At 45.2% G+C, this 16,426-nt stretch overlaps 1 protein-coding gene across 1 annotated transcript; it reads left to right on the top strand.

Moving 5' to 3' along the window:
* The first annotated feature begins 4,515 nt into the window (after window positions 1–4,515).
* pgm2l1 (phosphoglucomutase 2-like 1) lies at window positions 4,516–13,810 on the top strand. Its single transcript, XM_080006999.1, has 15 exons — window positions 4,516–4,533; window positions 4,938–5,155; window positions 8,009–8,176; window positions 8,366–8,472; window positions 8,590–8,674; window positions 9,071–9,154; window positions 9,365–9,561; window positions 10,113–10,302; window positions 10,417–10,514; window positions 10,872–11,049; window positions 11,124–11,217; window positions 11,345–11,474; window positions 11,710–11,899; window positions 12,667–12,797; window positions 12,880–13,810. Exons 2-15 carry the CDS (start codon window positions 5,006–5,008, stop codon window positions 12,980–12,982), a joined length of 1,905 nt encoding a protein of 634 aa, XP_079863125.1. The 5' UTR covers window positions 4,516–4,533; window positions 4,938–5,005; the 3' UTR covers window positions 12,983–13,810.
* Window positions 13,811–16,426: the final 2,616 nt, after the last annotated feature.

Raw genomic sequence — 16,426 nt, 5'->3', positions numbered from 1 at the left:
CCAAGCAGATGGGTGTCTCAAGGTGTCACGTTACATTATCTGTTTTCTAACGCCACACATTCCTGGGAGTGGAAGACCGTCCTGAAGAAAATATTAAAGTATATTCTGAGATATATCATAAGTCGGTGCCTTAACTTAATGTGCTGAAATTAATAAAAATAAAAAAAATTGTTTGACAATACACTAATGGAGACAAACTGCCCCTTATCCATTACATCAGGGGTCTCAAATCCAAACCTGGGGTCTCCAAAGGAAAACTAAATGGAGAACTTTTTTTTATACTTAGCATTGGTGAATTGCCTCATAAAAAAAAAAAAAAAAATTGAATGAAATAATTACACATCATATAGGTTAAAAAATTGATTCTATTTTATAATCTGAAGAGTAAAATTGCAGGGAAATGTATTTGTGATTCAAAATAAATAATTAATTTGAGGGCCAGATTTAATATAGCAAATGTGTAGCTGGCCACATTGAATTGTCACACGGGCTGGGTTTTGCCCTCGGGGGTATAGTTTGAGAACCCTGAGTATTAGATATTGGAAATTTAAACAGTATTGAGCAAACATTCCAGCCTCATCTTATTCACGCAACCTGCTGAACGCTTCACCGCTGGAAAACTTACCACTCTTACTTGCGGCTTCTCGTCGCTTACTTCCTCCAGATGTTTGTTTATCACATACATACTATCATACATATAAGTAGTGAAATGTCATTGCAACGCACCCGGAGATTATGCACAATAAGTACTGGCACAATAGCTAAGTGTGGCAGTTCCGCCTGCACATGCCACTCAAGTGGCGTTTTCAGGGCCCACTGGCACAGAGACACAGACAACGATGGGTTGTAAACACCAGTTTATTGTAGAGAGAAGGCTTGTTAATATTAGCCAGGAGCAGATGGAACATGTCATGACAGGGCTCCTCTCCTGAGTGAGGGAGATGGGGCTTTTAACCTGTTCCTCATTAGCCCAACCACTGAACAACAGGTATGCAGCCACACTGACCCAATCACCTAGATCCAGGTCAGGTGTGGCGGCTCAAACCATCCCCACATCACATACCCTCAACACCAATTTAAGGCCAGGAAGAATTCCTGGCCGAAGCCTACCCCGCCACCAAGCAGAAAAAAAAAATGGTTAAAGCAGACTCTGAAACAGGGTTCCCATACCTTATAAAATACAAATGTCCAAAAAAAATGTAACAGATCTCCTTCCAGAGGACCTGGTTCGCCGGAGCAGCACGGTCAACTGGCCTCCTTCCTCCAGTGCGCCAACAAACCTCCTCCCTCTCGGAGCGTGGGGCCTCAGCCTGCTGCGCTGGCTGGTGAAGGTGTGGCCAGACTTGGCTGTTGCGCGGGCTGCTTAAAGGGGTGGCCCGGCTGCTGGGCTACTGGATGGTTCCGGCTGTGGCTGCTGGGCGGAGGAGCTAGCCGCAATCAACGTTGTTGCTGCAGCCGCTTCTCCCCCGATCCTCCGCCAGACCCCTAGGTGCTGCCGCTGCCAGTCAGGAGAGGGTTGGTGCTGGCGCCGCCTGTTGACCTACTGGTGGCTCCAGGGCGTCCTCGGACGGCCCCTCTCTGTCCCTTTCCCGTGCCGCAGAGTCCCTGTTCAGGTGCCACTGTGGGAGTTCCGCCTGCCACACGCCACCCAAGTGGCGTTTTCAGGGCCCTCCGGCACAGAGACACAGATGACGATGGGTTGCAGACATCATTATTGTAGAGAGGAGACTAGGTAGATTTAGCGAGGAGCAGGTCAAACATGTCATGACAGGGCTCCTGGCGCGAGTGTGTGTTAAGATGGGGGTTTTAACCTGCTGCTTGTTAGCCCAACCACCGAGCAACAGGTATGCACCCACCCTAACCCAATCACCTAGATCCAGGTCAGGTTTGGCTGCTCAAACCATCCCATCCCCACATCACAGTAAGTAATTAATTAACTAAACAAACTGATTCCTAAAACGCAATTCAATTAGTAAATAGAATAAAGTAAGAGTGGTAATATACAAATTAGGAATACAAAATTGAAATAAAAGGAAAAGACTATTATGGTATATACAAATATGTGCAGTAAAGTGGCATGTGAATAAAGAGAGGTAATGTGTGTTGAGATATACAGTACAGTATACAACAGTACAGCACAGCAATACAGTTAAACCGAACAGAACAGCAATACAGCACAGTATGCAGTATTGTCACAGTAAGTGATACAGTATGCAGTACAGTATGCAGTAACCCAGTACAGTGATACAGTATGCAGTACAGTATGCAGTAACCCAGTACAGTGATGCAGTATGCAGTACAGCATGCTATAACCCAGTGCAGTGATACAGTAGGCAGTACAGTACAGGTACTCCTAACTTAACGGCCAAGTTCCGTTCCTAAGACCAGGTCGTTAAGCAAATTGGTTGATAAGCGAGGACCCGTGTTATTTCATGGTAAGGGTGTGGTGAGTGCAAACGCTAGTGTAGTGAATACTGACAGGCTGCGGGAACGAGACTGAGACTGAGAACGATGATGTGCGATGAAATGCTTGACGCTGAGATGCCGCGGTATTGTACGCAGCGCACAATGCCGACTGGTCGGAGAGCTGGTCGTAAGTCCGAAGGGTCGTTAAACAGCTAGGTTGTTAACTGAGGAGTACCTGTATGCTATAACCCAGTACAGTGATACAGTATGCAGTACAGTATGCATCATACAGTACAGTAAGGCCATCTCGGTCTCTCTATCCTCACTGTGTGACTGTGGAGGTGTGAGTGACAGGTCAGTCGCCTCCTCGCGGTAGGTCTTCTCATCGTCGTCGGTGATCAGGCCACCACCACCATGACGGTGTCATCAGCAAACTTGATGATGGTTTTGGAGCTGGACCTGGCCACACAGTCATGTGTGTACAGGGAGCACAGTAGGGGGCTGAGGACGCAGCCCTGGGGGGATCCTGTGTTCAGGGTAAGGGAGCTGGACGTGTGCCTCCCCACCCTAACCCCACCCTAACCACCTGGGGCTGGGCTGAGAGGAAGTCCAAGAACCAGGCACACAACAGAGTGTTCTGTCTGAGCTCCTTCAGCTTGACAGCCAGTCTGGTGGGACTATGCTATTGAAAGCTGAACTATAGTCAATGGACTGCAATCTCACATAGCCCCTCTTCCGGCCATCCAGGTGCGTGGGTGTGGTGTGCAGTACCTGGGAGACCACATAGGTCGTGGATCTGTTCGGCCAGTACGCAAACTGCAGCGGGTCAATAGTGCGGGGTGGGAGGCGCAGATATAGTCCTTAATCAGCCTCTTCATAACCACCGAGGTGAGGGCCACCGGACAGTCGTCATTCAAGCAGGCAGGAGAGGCGTTCTTTGGCACAGGGATGATGATGGACCTCTCGAAGCAAGACGCTACCACCGACTTGGCCCTGGAGGCGTTGAATATTCTAGTGAGCACTGGGGCTAGCTGGTTAGCACAGGTCTTCAGTACTCACCCAGATATGCCATCTGGGCCCGCAGCGCTTACTTCCTGTTTCTAGTCTCTTACTTCCTGCTTCTTGTCTCTTACTTCCTGTTTCTAGTCTTTTTCTTCCTGCTGCTTGTCGCCTACTTCCTGTTTCTAATCTCTTACTTCCTGTCTTGTACTTCCTGTTTCTAGTGTCTTCCTCAACATTCACTGCAGATTTTTGAAAGGATAGCTTCACTTTTATTTCAGTGTATATGTAAAGGAATGGTGTCCCTTCCACTCAGTTATTTTACAAGTCATGTGTATGCACTTCAGCCTCTGCTCAGGGTCAAACATTTTCCGCAGCTTCCTGTTTCTGATCTGCTGCGGTGAAAAGTAAGTACAAGTATTTTGTTGCTGTACATTAAAGGTGCAGTGTGTAGAATTTAGTGGCATCTAGTGGTGAAGTTGCAGATCGCAACCAACTAAGTTCCCGTTGGAGAAGCTACGGTGGCCTTCAGGTGCCGCGAAAAAATACGAAAAATGTGAAAGTCCCTCTCAAGAGCCAGTGTTTGGTTTGTCCGTTCTGGGCTACCGTAGAAACATGGCGGTGCAACATGGCGCCCTCCACGCACCATACCCGCTCCCTATGTAGATAAAAACGTCTCATGCTAAGGTAACGAAAACACGATATTCTTATTTTTATTTTATGATACAGTAATTAAAACATACTTATGAATATTACATTTCCATTTCTGCCGAGTCCGTTACATAAATTATACACACAGTCAGCAAATGAGAAGTTGAGTTAAAAAGTTGAGTAGAGATTTTTTTTCAAGATTCAAGATTTTTTATTTGTCACATACATATACATACTTCCATACATATATGCAGTGAAATGTAATAAGAGATATTTTTAAGATATTAATCCCATAATATAATAGGTTATGACTGTAAATGGGGATGGTAGCTCAGGAGGTAGAGCTGGTGGTCTAGTCATCTAAAGGTTGCTGGTTGGATCCCAGGCTCCTCCTGCTAACATGCTGTAGTGTCCTTGAGCAAGACACTTAACCCCTCATTGCTCCTGATGGCTGCGTCCGTCGCTGTTTGAATAATTGTAAGTCGCATTGGATAAAAGCGTCTGATCAATGTAATGTAATGTTAATGTAAATAGTGAGCAGCAGCACTAGGTCCAGTAGAACCTCAGGAAGTATCACAGACTGTGTTGTGTATAAGTACTTTATACAATACTTTTAATATAATATATATATATATACACACACACACACACACACACACACACACACACACTTAATACTTTCACAGACATTTATTACATTTTACATTATTTTAAGTACATTTCACAGCAAGTACTTATATACGTTTAATTTAGTACAGTGTCAATGTGGTAGAATAATAATAATAATAATAATTTTGTATTTGAGTTTTTTCTCAATATTTAAGCAATAACAATTAATAAAAGCTCAATATTAATTCCACCGCTGCATTTAAAACACGCAGTACACTGAGCCGGAGAATCGGTTCGAGTACAGTTCACCGGAGACTTCAACGCGCAGAGGTGGACCTCCATGGCCCGCTTCCCCTTCTCCCTGAACCGCAGCATGGAGGAGGAGCAAGACAGTGGACTGACCCGCGACCTGAACGCCAACGTGCGGAGCAGGAGCACCGGGGAGCCGCAGCTGGACAAGGCGGTGCACCGGTGGCTAACATGGGACAAGGTGGGAGAGGTTAGCCTCTGAGCTAACTAGAAGTACAGCCGGTATCATGCGTTACTTAGCCTCTGAGCTAACTAGAAGTACAGCCGGTTTCATGCGTTACTTAGCCTCTGAGCTAACTAGAAGTACAGCCGGTATCAGGCGTTACTTAGCCTCTGAGCTAACTAGAAGTACAGCCGGTATCATGCGTTACTTAGCCTCTGAGCTAACTAGAAGTACAGCCGGTTTCATGCGTTACTTAGCCTCTGAGCTAACTAGAAGTACAGCCGGTATCATGCGTTACTTAGCCTCTGAGCTAACTAGAAGTACAGCCGGTTTCATGCGTTACTTAGCCTCTGAGCTAACTAGAAGTACAGCCGGTATCATGCGTTACTTAGCCTCTGAGCTAACTAGAAGTACAGCCGGTATCAGGCGTTACTTAGCCTCTGAGCTAACTAGAAGTACAGCCGGTATCATGCGTTACTTAGCCTCTGAGCTAACTAGAAGTACAGCCGGTATCAGGCGTTACTTAGCCTCTGAGCTAACTAGAAGTACAGCCGGTTTCATGCGTTACTTAGCCTCTGAGCTAACTAGAAGTACAGCCGGTTTCATGCGTTACTTAGCCTCTGAGCTAACTAGAAGTACAGCCGGTATCATGCGTTACTTAGCCTCTGAGCTAACTAGAAGTACAGCCGGTTTCATGCGTTACTTAGCCTCTGAGCTAACTAGAAGTACAGCCGGTTTCATGCGTTACTTAGCCTCTGAGCTAACTAGAAGTACAGCCGGTTTCATGCGTTACTTAGCCTCTGAGCTAACTAGAAGTACAGCCGGTTTCATGCGTTACTTAGCCTCTGAGCTAACTAGAAGTACAGCCGGTTTCATGCGTTACTTAGCCTCTGAGCTAACTAGAAGTACAGCCGGTTTCATGCGTTACTTAGCCTCTGAGCTAACTAGAAGTACAGCCGGTTTCATGCGTTACATAGCCTCTGAGCTAACTAGACGTACAGCCGGTATCATGCGTTACTTAGCCTCTGAGCTAACTAGAAGTACAGCCGGTATCATGCGTTACTTAGCCTCTGAGCTAACTAGAAGTACAGCCGGTTTCATGCGTTACTTAGCCTCTGAGCTAACTAGAAGTACAGCCGGTTTCATGCGTTACTTAGCCTCTGAGCTAACTAGAAGTACAACCGGTTTCATGCGTTACTTAGCATCGGAGCTAACTGGAAGTACATCCAGTTAGATGCGTTACTTAGCATCGGAGCTAACTGGAAGTACATCCAGTTAGATGCGTTACTTAGCATCGGAGCTAACTGGAAGTACATCCAGTTAGATGCGTTACTTAGCATCGGAGCTAACTGGAATTTGCAGTTGGATGGTAGAGGCAGCAAGTTATTTTTTCCTGTTTTGTCACAGCTTGTCTTTGGTATTCTCTCTGAATGGACCGTTTGAAGAGAGCGACAAAAACTTTATGAACTTCATTTTTAAAAATCATTCATAAAATAATCAGAATATACATAAATCATAAAATATCAGACAGATTGTGGTGCATGTGTCAGCAGCCAAGGTGTCTCTCCATGGGATGCATGTGGCTCAGTGTGAACTGAATCCAGGTTACACCATTTGCCCCATTGCACTGCATTCAAGTACAGTGCGAGGTCGGGTTGCCGTGGTTACCATGGTGTTCTGACATGCACCGGTTACAATACTTGCCGACCACCGTTGGCCTGCTTTTTCTTTTCTTTTTTAATAGAAGTAAAACCTGTTTAGTTAATTGAGTGTCTGCCGGTGCTCACAGCAGAGTCTCTTTATCGGGTGGAGGCTGCAGGAAACCTTCCATTGGGTGTAGATCGGAACCGGTCTCCCTCCGTCCCTAATTAACGCCCGTGCACTGTAACATTGGTGTTGTCAGCAGTTTATTATCCGGTGGGAAAGTCCGTCACCGTGGCAATCCTAGAGGATGGAACCAACATTTTAATAAGACCTGGGATGGTGCTGGACAGGTTCGCCTCCACCTCAGGTCTTATTAAAATGGTGGTGAGACGGCTCCATGACCTTTAACCGGGTCCAGTTAAAGGTCATGGAGCCGTCTCACCCCCCACATTAAATGTCAACATGCGTCTCACTGCACTGGACTGAACCAATGCACTGAGACTGTGAACAGACATGTTGTAAACAAACCTGTGACAACTGGATGTTTACAGTATGTGCGGTCGTCTGGTAGCTTTTGTATTTGTCGGTGTTGTGGTACTTTCCTTTGGTGCAGAGCTGCACTGGAAAATAGATCGAACCAAACACCTGAATTTTGTTGGTCTCTGCTCTCAGAAATATACGGCTAAAAATAACGGCCAATGGGGGGGGTGTGATCTGCTACACGGGATGATTGGGGGGAAACCTTTTTTGATTTATTTATTTAACTTTTTTTTTGTTTTACCCTTTTAATGAAAGTTTTCAGATGAAGTTATCTTATTTCGATTTAGTTATATAATTAGTATGAATAGCAGATAGCGCTGAATCAATCTATACTAATATTGATTAATTCCAGCACCAAGAACTGTCTCCATCAGGAAGCAGAACAAAATGCCAGTGGCTGCTGTGGCTGAACTGAAACTGAGTGATGAAGCCATAACCCATCATCACAACTGTGTTGTAGCCTCGGACTCCAAGAAAATACTGATCATAAAAGTGATGCTTGCGAGTTGGTCTTCATGATATGAAACGGCCTCCGAAATGAAAATGAAACACTTTGTAGAGACATGGAAACCAGGAGCACGGAGGCCGGGGGAAGCGCCCGCAGGGAATCTGACGGACCTGTTCATGACGTGGATAATGCAGGGTTGTTGGTGTGACTTGGACGCTCCGTCTCGTTTGCTGCCGCAGAACAGGAAGACACGGGCGCAGGTGGAGCTGCTGGTGGAGCAGGGTCGGGTGGAGGAGCTGAGGAGGAGGTTCGGCGGCAGGATGAGCTTTGGGACGGCGGGGCTCAGAGCACCCATGGGTGCTGGCTTCTCCCGCATCAACGACCTGACCGTCATCCAGTCCACACAGGTACATCCTGCTGCCGCCGGGTTTTGGAGAAATCTGCACCGGATGCCTCTGTTTGATTTATTGTATCTTCTTCTTCATTTTATGTACTTAAAACCATGTTCCAGCGCATAAAGAGAAGTATGGAACGCGGCTGTTTATCATGGGTTGTAGTTATAGTCTAAGTGATGAATTCCCCCACCCCCCACGCAGGGTTTGTACAGATACCTTTGCAGGTGTTTTCCAGACCTGACCAGCAGAGGCGTCGTGGTCGGGTACGACACCAGAGCCCAGGAGGAGAGCGGCTGTACCAGCGAACGGTACTGAGAGCTACAAACTCTTACTGGGACAGTCATTCTTGGATAGATAGATCTCTAAAGCTCATTTAACAGCTCAGGTAGGGTGTAGCGACGTGATCCTGTTGTCTTGGTCCTCAGCCTGGGGAGGCTGACTGCTGCTGTGATGCTCTGTAAAGACGTTCCTGTCCATCTCTTCTCCACGTACATCCCCACACCATTTGTGGTAAGAGACTGGACTGATGTTGGAGGCCTGTTCCCTCTCATGCCTCTCTTTAATGGCTAAATTGTACTGTTTTGTGTGGTCAATGTAGTCAGGAATTAATTGAAAGTACATCAAAAAGTCTGATCACTGTTTCAGACAGTGCGGTCATCGCAGAGACAAAGGGCGGGGTCTCCTTAAGTGGTTTTTGATGAACATAAAAGAGCAGGTTGGGAATTGGAACTCTATTTCACAAACTCTGTCTTGCATGCATGCTCGGCCCTTCCACTCTACGCCACCTACTGAAGACAGGACAGATAAGGTTGTTTTCTACAGTGAACCATACGGTAGAGCTTCTTAAATCGTATTTATTTGTTGCCCAAACTGATTCCAGTGCTTAACCGCTGTGTTTTGTTGCAGCCGTACGCTGTGAGGATGTTTGGAGCTGCAGCTGGAGTGATGGTCACCGCCTCACACAATCCCAAAGAGGACAACGGCTACAAGGTCAGAGCTCGCAACAGAACCTGAAGACTGATACTTGACTGCAGTAGGGCAGCATGTCGAGAATTATTGGCTGGAATAAAGAAGCCTCTGCTCTTAACAAATTCTCAAATCAATGTGAACCACCTGGTTCACCTAAGCGACACAGTAGAACTTATCTGGACACTTTGTACTGTGTAGGGACTGACCCCTGGACCCTCTCTCCCTGTGCAGGTGTACTGGTACACCGGGGCACAGATCTCCTCTCCTCATGACAAGGAGGTTCTGCGATGCATCGAGGAGAGTCAGGAGCCGTGGAGCGAGTCGTGCTGGGACGAGGAGCTGGTGGAAAATTCGTCGCTGAGGAGGAACCCTCTGCTGGAGGTCACTGCCTGCTACATGGAGGAGCTGAAGGCCCTCTGCTTCCACAGGTGATTCACAAAGGAACAGAGATACTTGGATGGATGGATAGTAGACAGGTCGTTGGATAGAGACCTTGACGCGCCTGGTGCAACAAAGCTCCGTCCAGCTGCAGGAAAAGTTCTATGCACACTAACGAGTCAAGGTCCAAGCTAAATGCCCTGAACTCTTGGTTCCTCAAAGTGGAATAATTTATACACCCTCCATGAAGCCATTTTTGTCACTGTTACCAACTTGCGTATTGTCTCTTTTGGATGCGGTAAGATTGAATAGATGAAAGATTTTGGGCAAATGTCAATATTTCACCGCAATACAAACCAAGACATTTTGAGACTTGAAAAGAGTAAGAGAAGATTCATGTGTTAATCTCTCTCTCTCTCTCTCTCTCTCTCTCTCTCTCTCTCTCTCTCTCTCTCTCTCTCTCTCTCTCTCTCTCTCTCTCTCTCTCTCTCTCTCTCTCTCTCTCTCTCTCTCTCTCTCTCTCTCTCTCTCTCTCTCTCTCTCTCTCTCTCTCTCTCTCTCTCTCTCTCTCTCTCTCTCTCTCTCTCTCTCTCTCTCTCAGGGATGTAAACATTAGATCTCCGTTGAAGTTTGTCCACTCGTCTTTCCACGGTGTTGGACATCGTTTTGTCCATCGGGCGTTCCAGGTCTTCGGTTTCCCTCCTCCCATTGCTGTTCCAGAGCAGAAGGATCCGGATCCCAACTTCCCCTCCGTTCACTGTCCGAACCCCGAAGAGGGAGAGTCCGTCCTGGTAGGATCAGCCGACTGGTCCAACTGGACTAACTCTGTCGCAGTAGGACTCTGGTCCAACTGTATGTAGGACGAGGTCTGACCTATCTTTCTCTTATTTATCTGGATTCTAAAGGAGCTCTCTCTCAGACTGGCCGAGCGAGAGAAAGCTGGCATCGTGCTCGCAACCGATCCTGATGCAGATCGTCTGGCTGTGGCTGAACATGTAGATGGGTAGGAGAGAGCTTTTCTGTACACTGCACTCGAATACTTGGTGACCTGCAGTAATCGGGGCCAAAACAAACCTGATGTTCCTGTTGAGGCAAAAACATGCCTCCACCAGGGGGCAGTAGAGGACAAATCTAATGTGGTTAGTAGAACGACAAGAATCCCAAACAAACAGCTCTCCTCTTCCTCTCAGACAAGAGGAAGAGGAGAGAGCTACAGATAAATGTGTGTCAGCCAAGTCCGAATATGAGGTGTGTGTGTGTGTGTGTGTGTGTGTGTGTGTGTGTGTGTGTGTGTGTGTGTGTGTGTGTGTGTGTGTGTGTGTGTGTGTGTGTGTGTGTGTGTGTGTGTGTGTGTGTGCAGGTGTAGCTGGAAGGTGTTCACTGGCAACGAGCTGGCGGCGCTGCTTGGCTGGTGGATGTTGTTCAACTGGAAGGAGACTCATCCCGCAGCAGAGATCCACAAGGTCCACATGCTGGCCACCTGCGTGTCCTCCAACATCCTGAGGGCCATGGCCGACCTGGAGGGCTTCAGCTACCAGGTACCAGGCCCATAATACACACAATGTGTGTATTATCTTTACAGCAGAGCTTAACCTGTCACTTCCTGAAACAGGAGACGCTGCCGGGTTTCAAATGGATCGGGAAGAGAATGTACGAGCTGGCCAACAGCGGCGGTGACGTTATCTTCGCCTTCGAGGAGTCCATCGGTGAGCCGCTCTGACATGATTCAAAGAGTCTGTCCTCCAATGTCCTTTGCACTTGTACACATTAATTTACTCACAAGTGTGAATTTAACTTTTAACCCCCCCCCCCCCCATCTCACTCCCCGTCCAGGCTTCCTGTGTGGCAGTCTGGTTCCTGATAAAGATGGCGTCAGTGCAGCGGTGGTGGTGGCTGAGATGGCAGCGTACCTCCAGCAGCGGAACATCTCCCTCCACCAGCAGCTGATCACCATCTACCAGACGTACGCAAGGATCAATATGAATCAATACTGATCAGTACAGATAAATACCTCCACACAGGGTTAGGATGAGTGTAATTCTCAAATCCATATACAGATTGTAAAACAAACTGCAATAGAATTCATAACAAAAGTACCTCAGTGTTTTCAGTGGTTTATAAAGAGTACTATTTACTTGGGTAGTACCTTGGTACTAGCAGTGTGGCTAGCGGCGTTCCCCGCTCTGGTTCCTGCTCAGGTACGGGTACCACATTTCCAGAACCTCCTACGTGCTCTGCCATGACCCCACCACCGTCCACAAGATCTTTAGCAGGATCCGACACTTCGAGGGTGAGGGTTCGTATCCCACAATCCTCGCTGGCCACAGGATCCTCCATGTACGAGACGTCACCACGGGATACGACAGCAGCCAACCAGACCAGCGCTGCGTAAGACCCCAGCTCTGCACCATGTAGACCAGGCTTAACTGCTTTAGACCGGTTCACTGTACTGTAGATTGGTTTAAACTGGTTTAGACTGGCTCACTCTACTGTAGATTGGTTTAAACTGGTTTAGACCGGTTCACTGTACTGTAGATTGGTTTAAACTGGTTTAGACTGGCTCACTCTACTGTAGATTGGTTTAAACTGGTTTAGACCGGTTCACTGTACTGTAGATTGGTTTAAACTGGTTTAGACTGGTTCACTCTACTGTAGATTGGTTTAAACTGGTTTAGACCGGTTCACTGTACTGTAGATTGGTTTAAACTGGTTTAGACTGGTTCACTCTACTGTAGATTGGTTTAAACTGGTTTAGACCGGTTCACTGTACTGTAGATTGGTTTAAACTGGTTTAGACTGGTTCACTCTACTGTCGACTGGTTTAAACCTGTTTATAGCGGTTTTACTACTGTAGACTGGTTTAAACTGGTTAAGACCAGTTTGCTCTACTGTCGATTGGTTTAGACTGGTTTCCTCTACTGTAGACTGTTAAACTGTTTACTGTATAGACTTTTAAACTGGTCTATAGTAGAGAAAAAATGTTTAAACAGGTTTAGTCTGGTTTACTCTACTATAGACCAGTTTAGACTGGTTAGTTGGGTTTATTTAAGGATTGACAGGTTTTCTTTAGCGGGGGTGGAGGTATGGAGGGACAGGAGTGAGAGATGGAGGGATGGATACATAAAGTGCAGTGATGGTGGTGCTGTGTTCTCCAGGTTCTCCCTGTCTCTCAGAGTCAGATGATCTCCTTCACGTTGCTCAACGGCGTCCGCGCGACACTGAGGACCAGCGGCACCGAGCCCAAGATCAAGTTCTACACAGAGTACTGTGCGCCGCCCGGGAGCCGGTGAGCAAGGCACCGCACCGCACCGCCAGGTCTAGTCCCCGTGTGGAGCAAGGCACTAACTGGTTGCTGGTTGTATTCCCAGGGATGTGTCTGCACTGGAAGTAGAGCTGCAGAAGGTTACTTCCTCTCTGGTTGAGGACTTCCTGGAGCCGGAGAAGAACAAGCTAATTCGCCGATCCATGTAGCTGCCACGCCCATATATGGTATTAAATACACATCAGCCAAAGCTGCTAGTGTTTGTGTTTCCTCTCCTACTCTCCTCCTCTAAACTCCTTCTCTCCTCCTCTCTTCTCCTCTTTCTGGTTTCCTGCTGCTATATAAACAGGAAGTTGTCCCTATATGTCTAAATGTAGGTGGAGTCTCCTCGCCTGTCAGCTTTATAAGCACCAATCAGATGTCGGTGTGTTTCAGTGATGTAAGATATATGTCAGATCTATTAAAGAATATATATTCAAAATATTCTTTGTTAAATAGATAATAAAGAGTCTTTAATATTAACGCACTGCAGCATGTTGGATGTCTAAATGTAATCAGCAGTAAAGTAGTTTTACTGCGTCTCACTGCTGATGGTACCATCCAGGTACTTATCCTGGTACCGTCCTGATGTAGACATGCAGTGCAGTCCGCGGCCACTAGGTGTCAGGCTCATGCTGTTGTGTCACCCGCAAAGTACTGTATTTACACTCTGTGGTACTTCTGAATGGAATACTGTGTATTTAGTCAAACTGTGGTATTGAATACATCCAGCTGCTTGTCGTGCGCAGCACAAATCAGATTCTTTAGTTTGTTTGCATCATAAAACCCTAAAAAACCTCCAGATGAGAAACAATTGTGCGGTGTTGTGTTGTCGACCTCAGCTTGTATTAAACTGTTAATTTATTTTTCTAAGCGCATGTTGCACAGAGATGGTTTGGGGTGCTGAGCGGTGTGACTAGTGTGTATGAACGGCAGTGGGGGTCAGAGGTCAGCGCTGTCGATGCTCCTGCAGCGCTGGATGGATGTCGTCATGAAGCTTCACCAATAAAACCAAATGTTAAAACCAAACAAACTCAAAGCACGTTTGTCAAATGAGTCTGGGACGCCCAAAACATCTTTTTGAGTTCAATGTTTATTCATGCACAGCACACACAGTCACAAAATGGTTTTAAATTTGATATACTTGACTTATTTCAACAAACATTTTGCCTAGTTTAATTATCCAGATATTGATTTTTGTCAAAATTAGTCTTTTGCATCAGAGTCAACATTTCTCTCACACACACTCGTGTCAATTCTGGTGTCCAAAGTGTATTTATGATATAAAAACTCTTAAAAAAAACAAACAAAAAAAAACAACCTACATTATGACTTAACGCTCCCCTCTTTGTTTACTCATGAGTATTCATTATTAATAATGGAAATTTAAGGTGCTGTTGAGCTCAAAAGTGACAAAATATCATATGGATATTGGATATCTGAAATGAAGCTAAAATCGAAATACAAAAATATTCAAATATAGAAAGGGGAAAAAAATAATGAAAACATGCAAATATAGTGACAATACAGAAAAATTAAATGTACTAGAAAGGCTTTTGTCATTCCCACGTTCCCCAGGCGTCCAATGTCTATTTTAGATCATAATGCATTTTGACATGTGACAGGATGTTGCATCCCAGAGGAGATTTCGGAGGAGCCCCAAAACATGTAGAAAGGTCAGAAAGCGTCTCTGGTGCACTACGAACATTTATGAAAGCAATAACATGAAAGAGTTGAATGTTTAGTTATAAGTTTCCCTAGGTGGCCAACTTAGTGCCTGGTTTATAATTGACAAAATAAATAAATAAATAAATAAAAATAAGTTTCTTTGTCACCCTGGGTGATAACTTTCTGTTTTCCAGGATGACAAATATTGTTTTTCTTTATAAGTATTTATAACCTTGTAGACATGTCATTGACATTTTTATGTCATATTAATTGTGATTGTAATAAATCATAAAAAAAATGTTTTTCTTTTTATTAAAATGTTTTATGGCATATTTTAGCCATTATTTATCTTGTTGATTAACTTAAGTGATAGCAACACAGGCCATTATTTAGTTTTTGTGAAGTCATTGTTCAAATCATGAGCATTTAGTAAATATGATGGTGTTTTATTAAATCTTAAGAGTAGTATTGATGTTTCCCTCCAGATGCCTGAGGCGGGCCCGGTTCAAGGCCTGGATCTCGGAATGAGCTTCGTGAGCAAAAGAGAGCAAGGTATTCTAGTGCTGCCACAGTGAAGGCAGTTCAGTAACAAGGCAACTTGAAATGAATAAAAGTACATTCACACATTACATATTGGTTGATACAATTTGGGGGCAGTAGCTCAGGAGTTAGAGTGGCTCTTCTCCTAATCTGAAGGTTGCTGGTTTAATCCTGGCTCCTCATAGGACACTGTAGTGTCCTTGAGCAAAACACTAACCTCTGATTGCTCCTGCTCCACAAGTTGCTTTGGACAAAAGTGTCTGCTTAATGATGACGATGTAAACAATGAGTTGGACTAGGGTGGGTCTGCTGCTCATGGAGCGATATGGTTTTACAGATTAATGCTGCAACCTGCATTTTGAACACGTGTGCGTCCGCAATTACTTTTTTGTGCAGTAAATATTTGTTGAGCGCTAACTATCGATATCCAATGAGTTGACTTCAGCCTCAACTACAGTTCCTGTTCTATCCTGAAAAACATGAAATTACAACGTGTGTCTAAACCGCATTTCTAATCACCGCAAAGTACAAATCCACGTTGACGTTTCTACAACGTCTCTGATGTTCTTTCTTCTTCTGGAACAGAGGTGCCACAGAAAGATTCCTCCTCTTGTTCTTCCGAGTTGAGACCGTTCTGCTTTCTGGGATGGAACAGATCTTCTCTATTTAACTGGCTAAATCGATACCTCTTTTTACACTCTTTGGGTAAATATTTCCTTTATCTTCATCTTTTTAACCCTACAAACTGTCCAGAAGGAATGTTGATTTGTTTTGGATGATCCCCTGGAGTGGAAGGTCATGTTTCTATCATCAGATCCACAACGTGACCTCTGTCCTGAACTTTAAAGGTTACGCACTGGAAGTAAGTGCTAAGTAGGTAAGTTCTGTTGATATATTCACAAATCTACAAAGGTCTTATTTAGAGACCATACACCCCATCATTACATCAACTGCAAATCCCTCATGTTATTTATAACTGGGTTTCTCAATCAATCCTTATGTTTAATTATTTACATCAAAATAGTCAGATTGTGACAAAAAATACAGAGTGAAGAGCACTTCCTTCACCGTGTGAAAATAAGTTAGAGGAAAAAAGGCTTTAAAACCTTCATTTTGGCTCCCACTGCTTTAAAGAACCAGTTCAGTCCTTTGTCAGGAACCTGAGAGACATCCCGGAGACACTCCCTTCCAAGAAAATAAGTTACAAGCAGAAAGACTCCAAATGGACCAAAACATGTTGTTCTAGCAGAATGCTCCAGATTTACTGTCCAGATGTGTCAGCATCACATACAAACTCCTTCAGCCTCCAGGTTTCACATGAAAACTTTACTTTAAAAGTTTTTTTTACCATTTTAGAAGTACATTTATGAGTAGATATAAAGTCTAAACTTTTCATCTTTCCTGGT

Source organism: Zeus faber, assembly GCF_960531495.2.
Source record: "Zeus faber genome assembly, chromosome: 9".
In the NCBI taxonomy this organism is placed as follows: Eukaryota; Metazoa; Chordata; class Actinopteri; order Zeiformes; family Zeidae; genus Zeus; species Zeus faber.
This window is presented reverse-complemented; position numbering and strand designations above follow the sequence as displayed.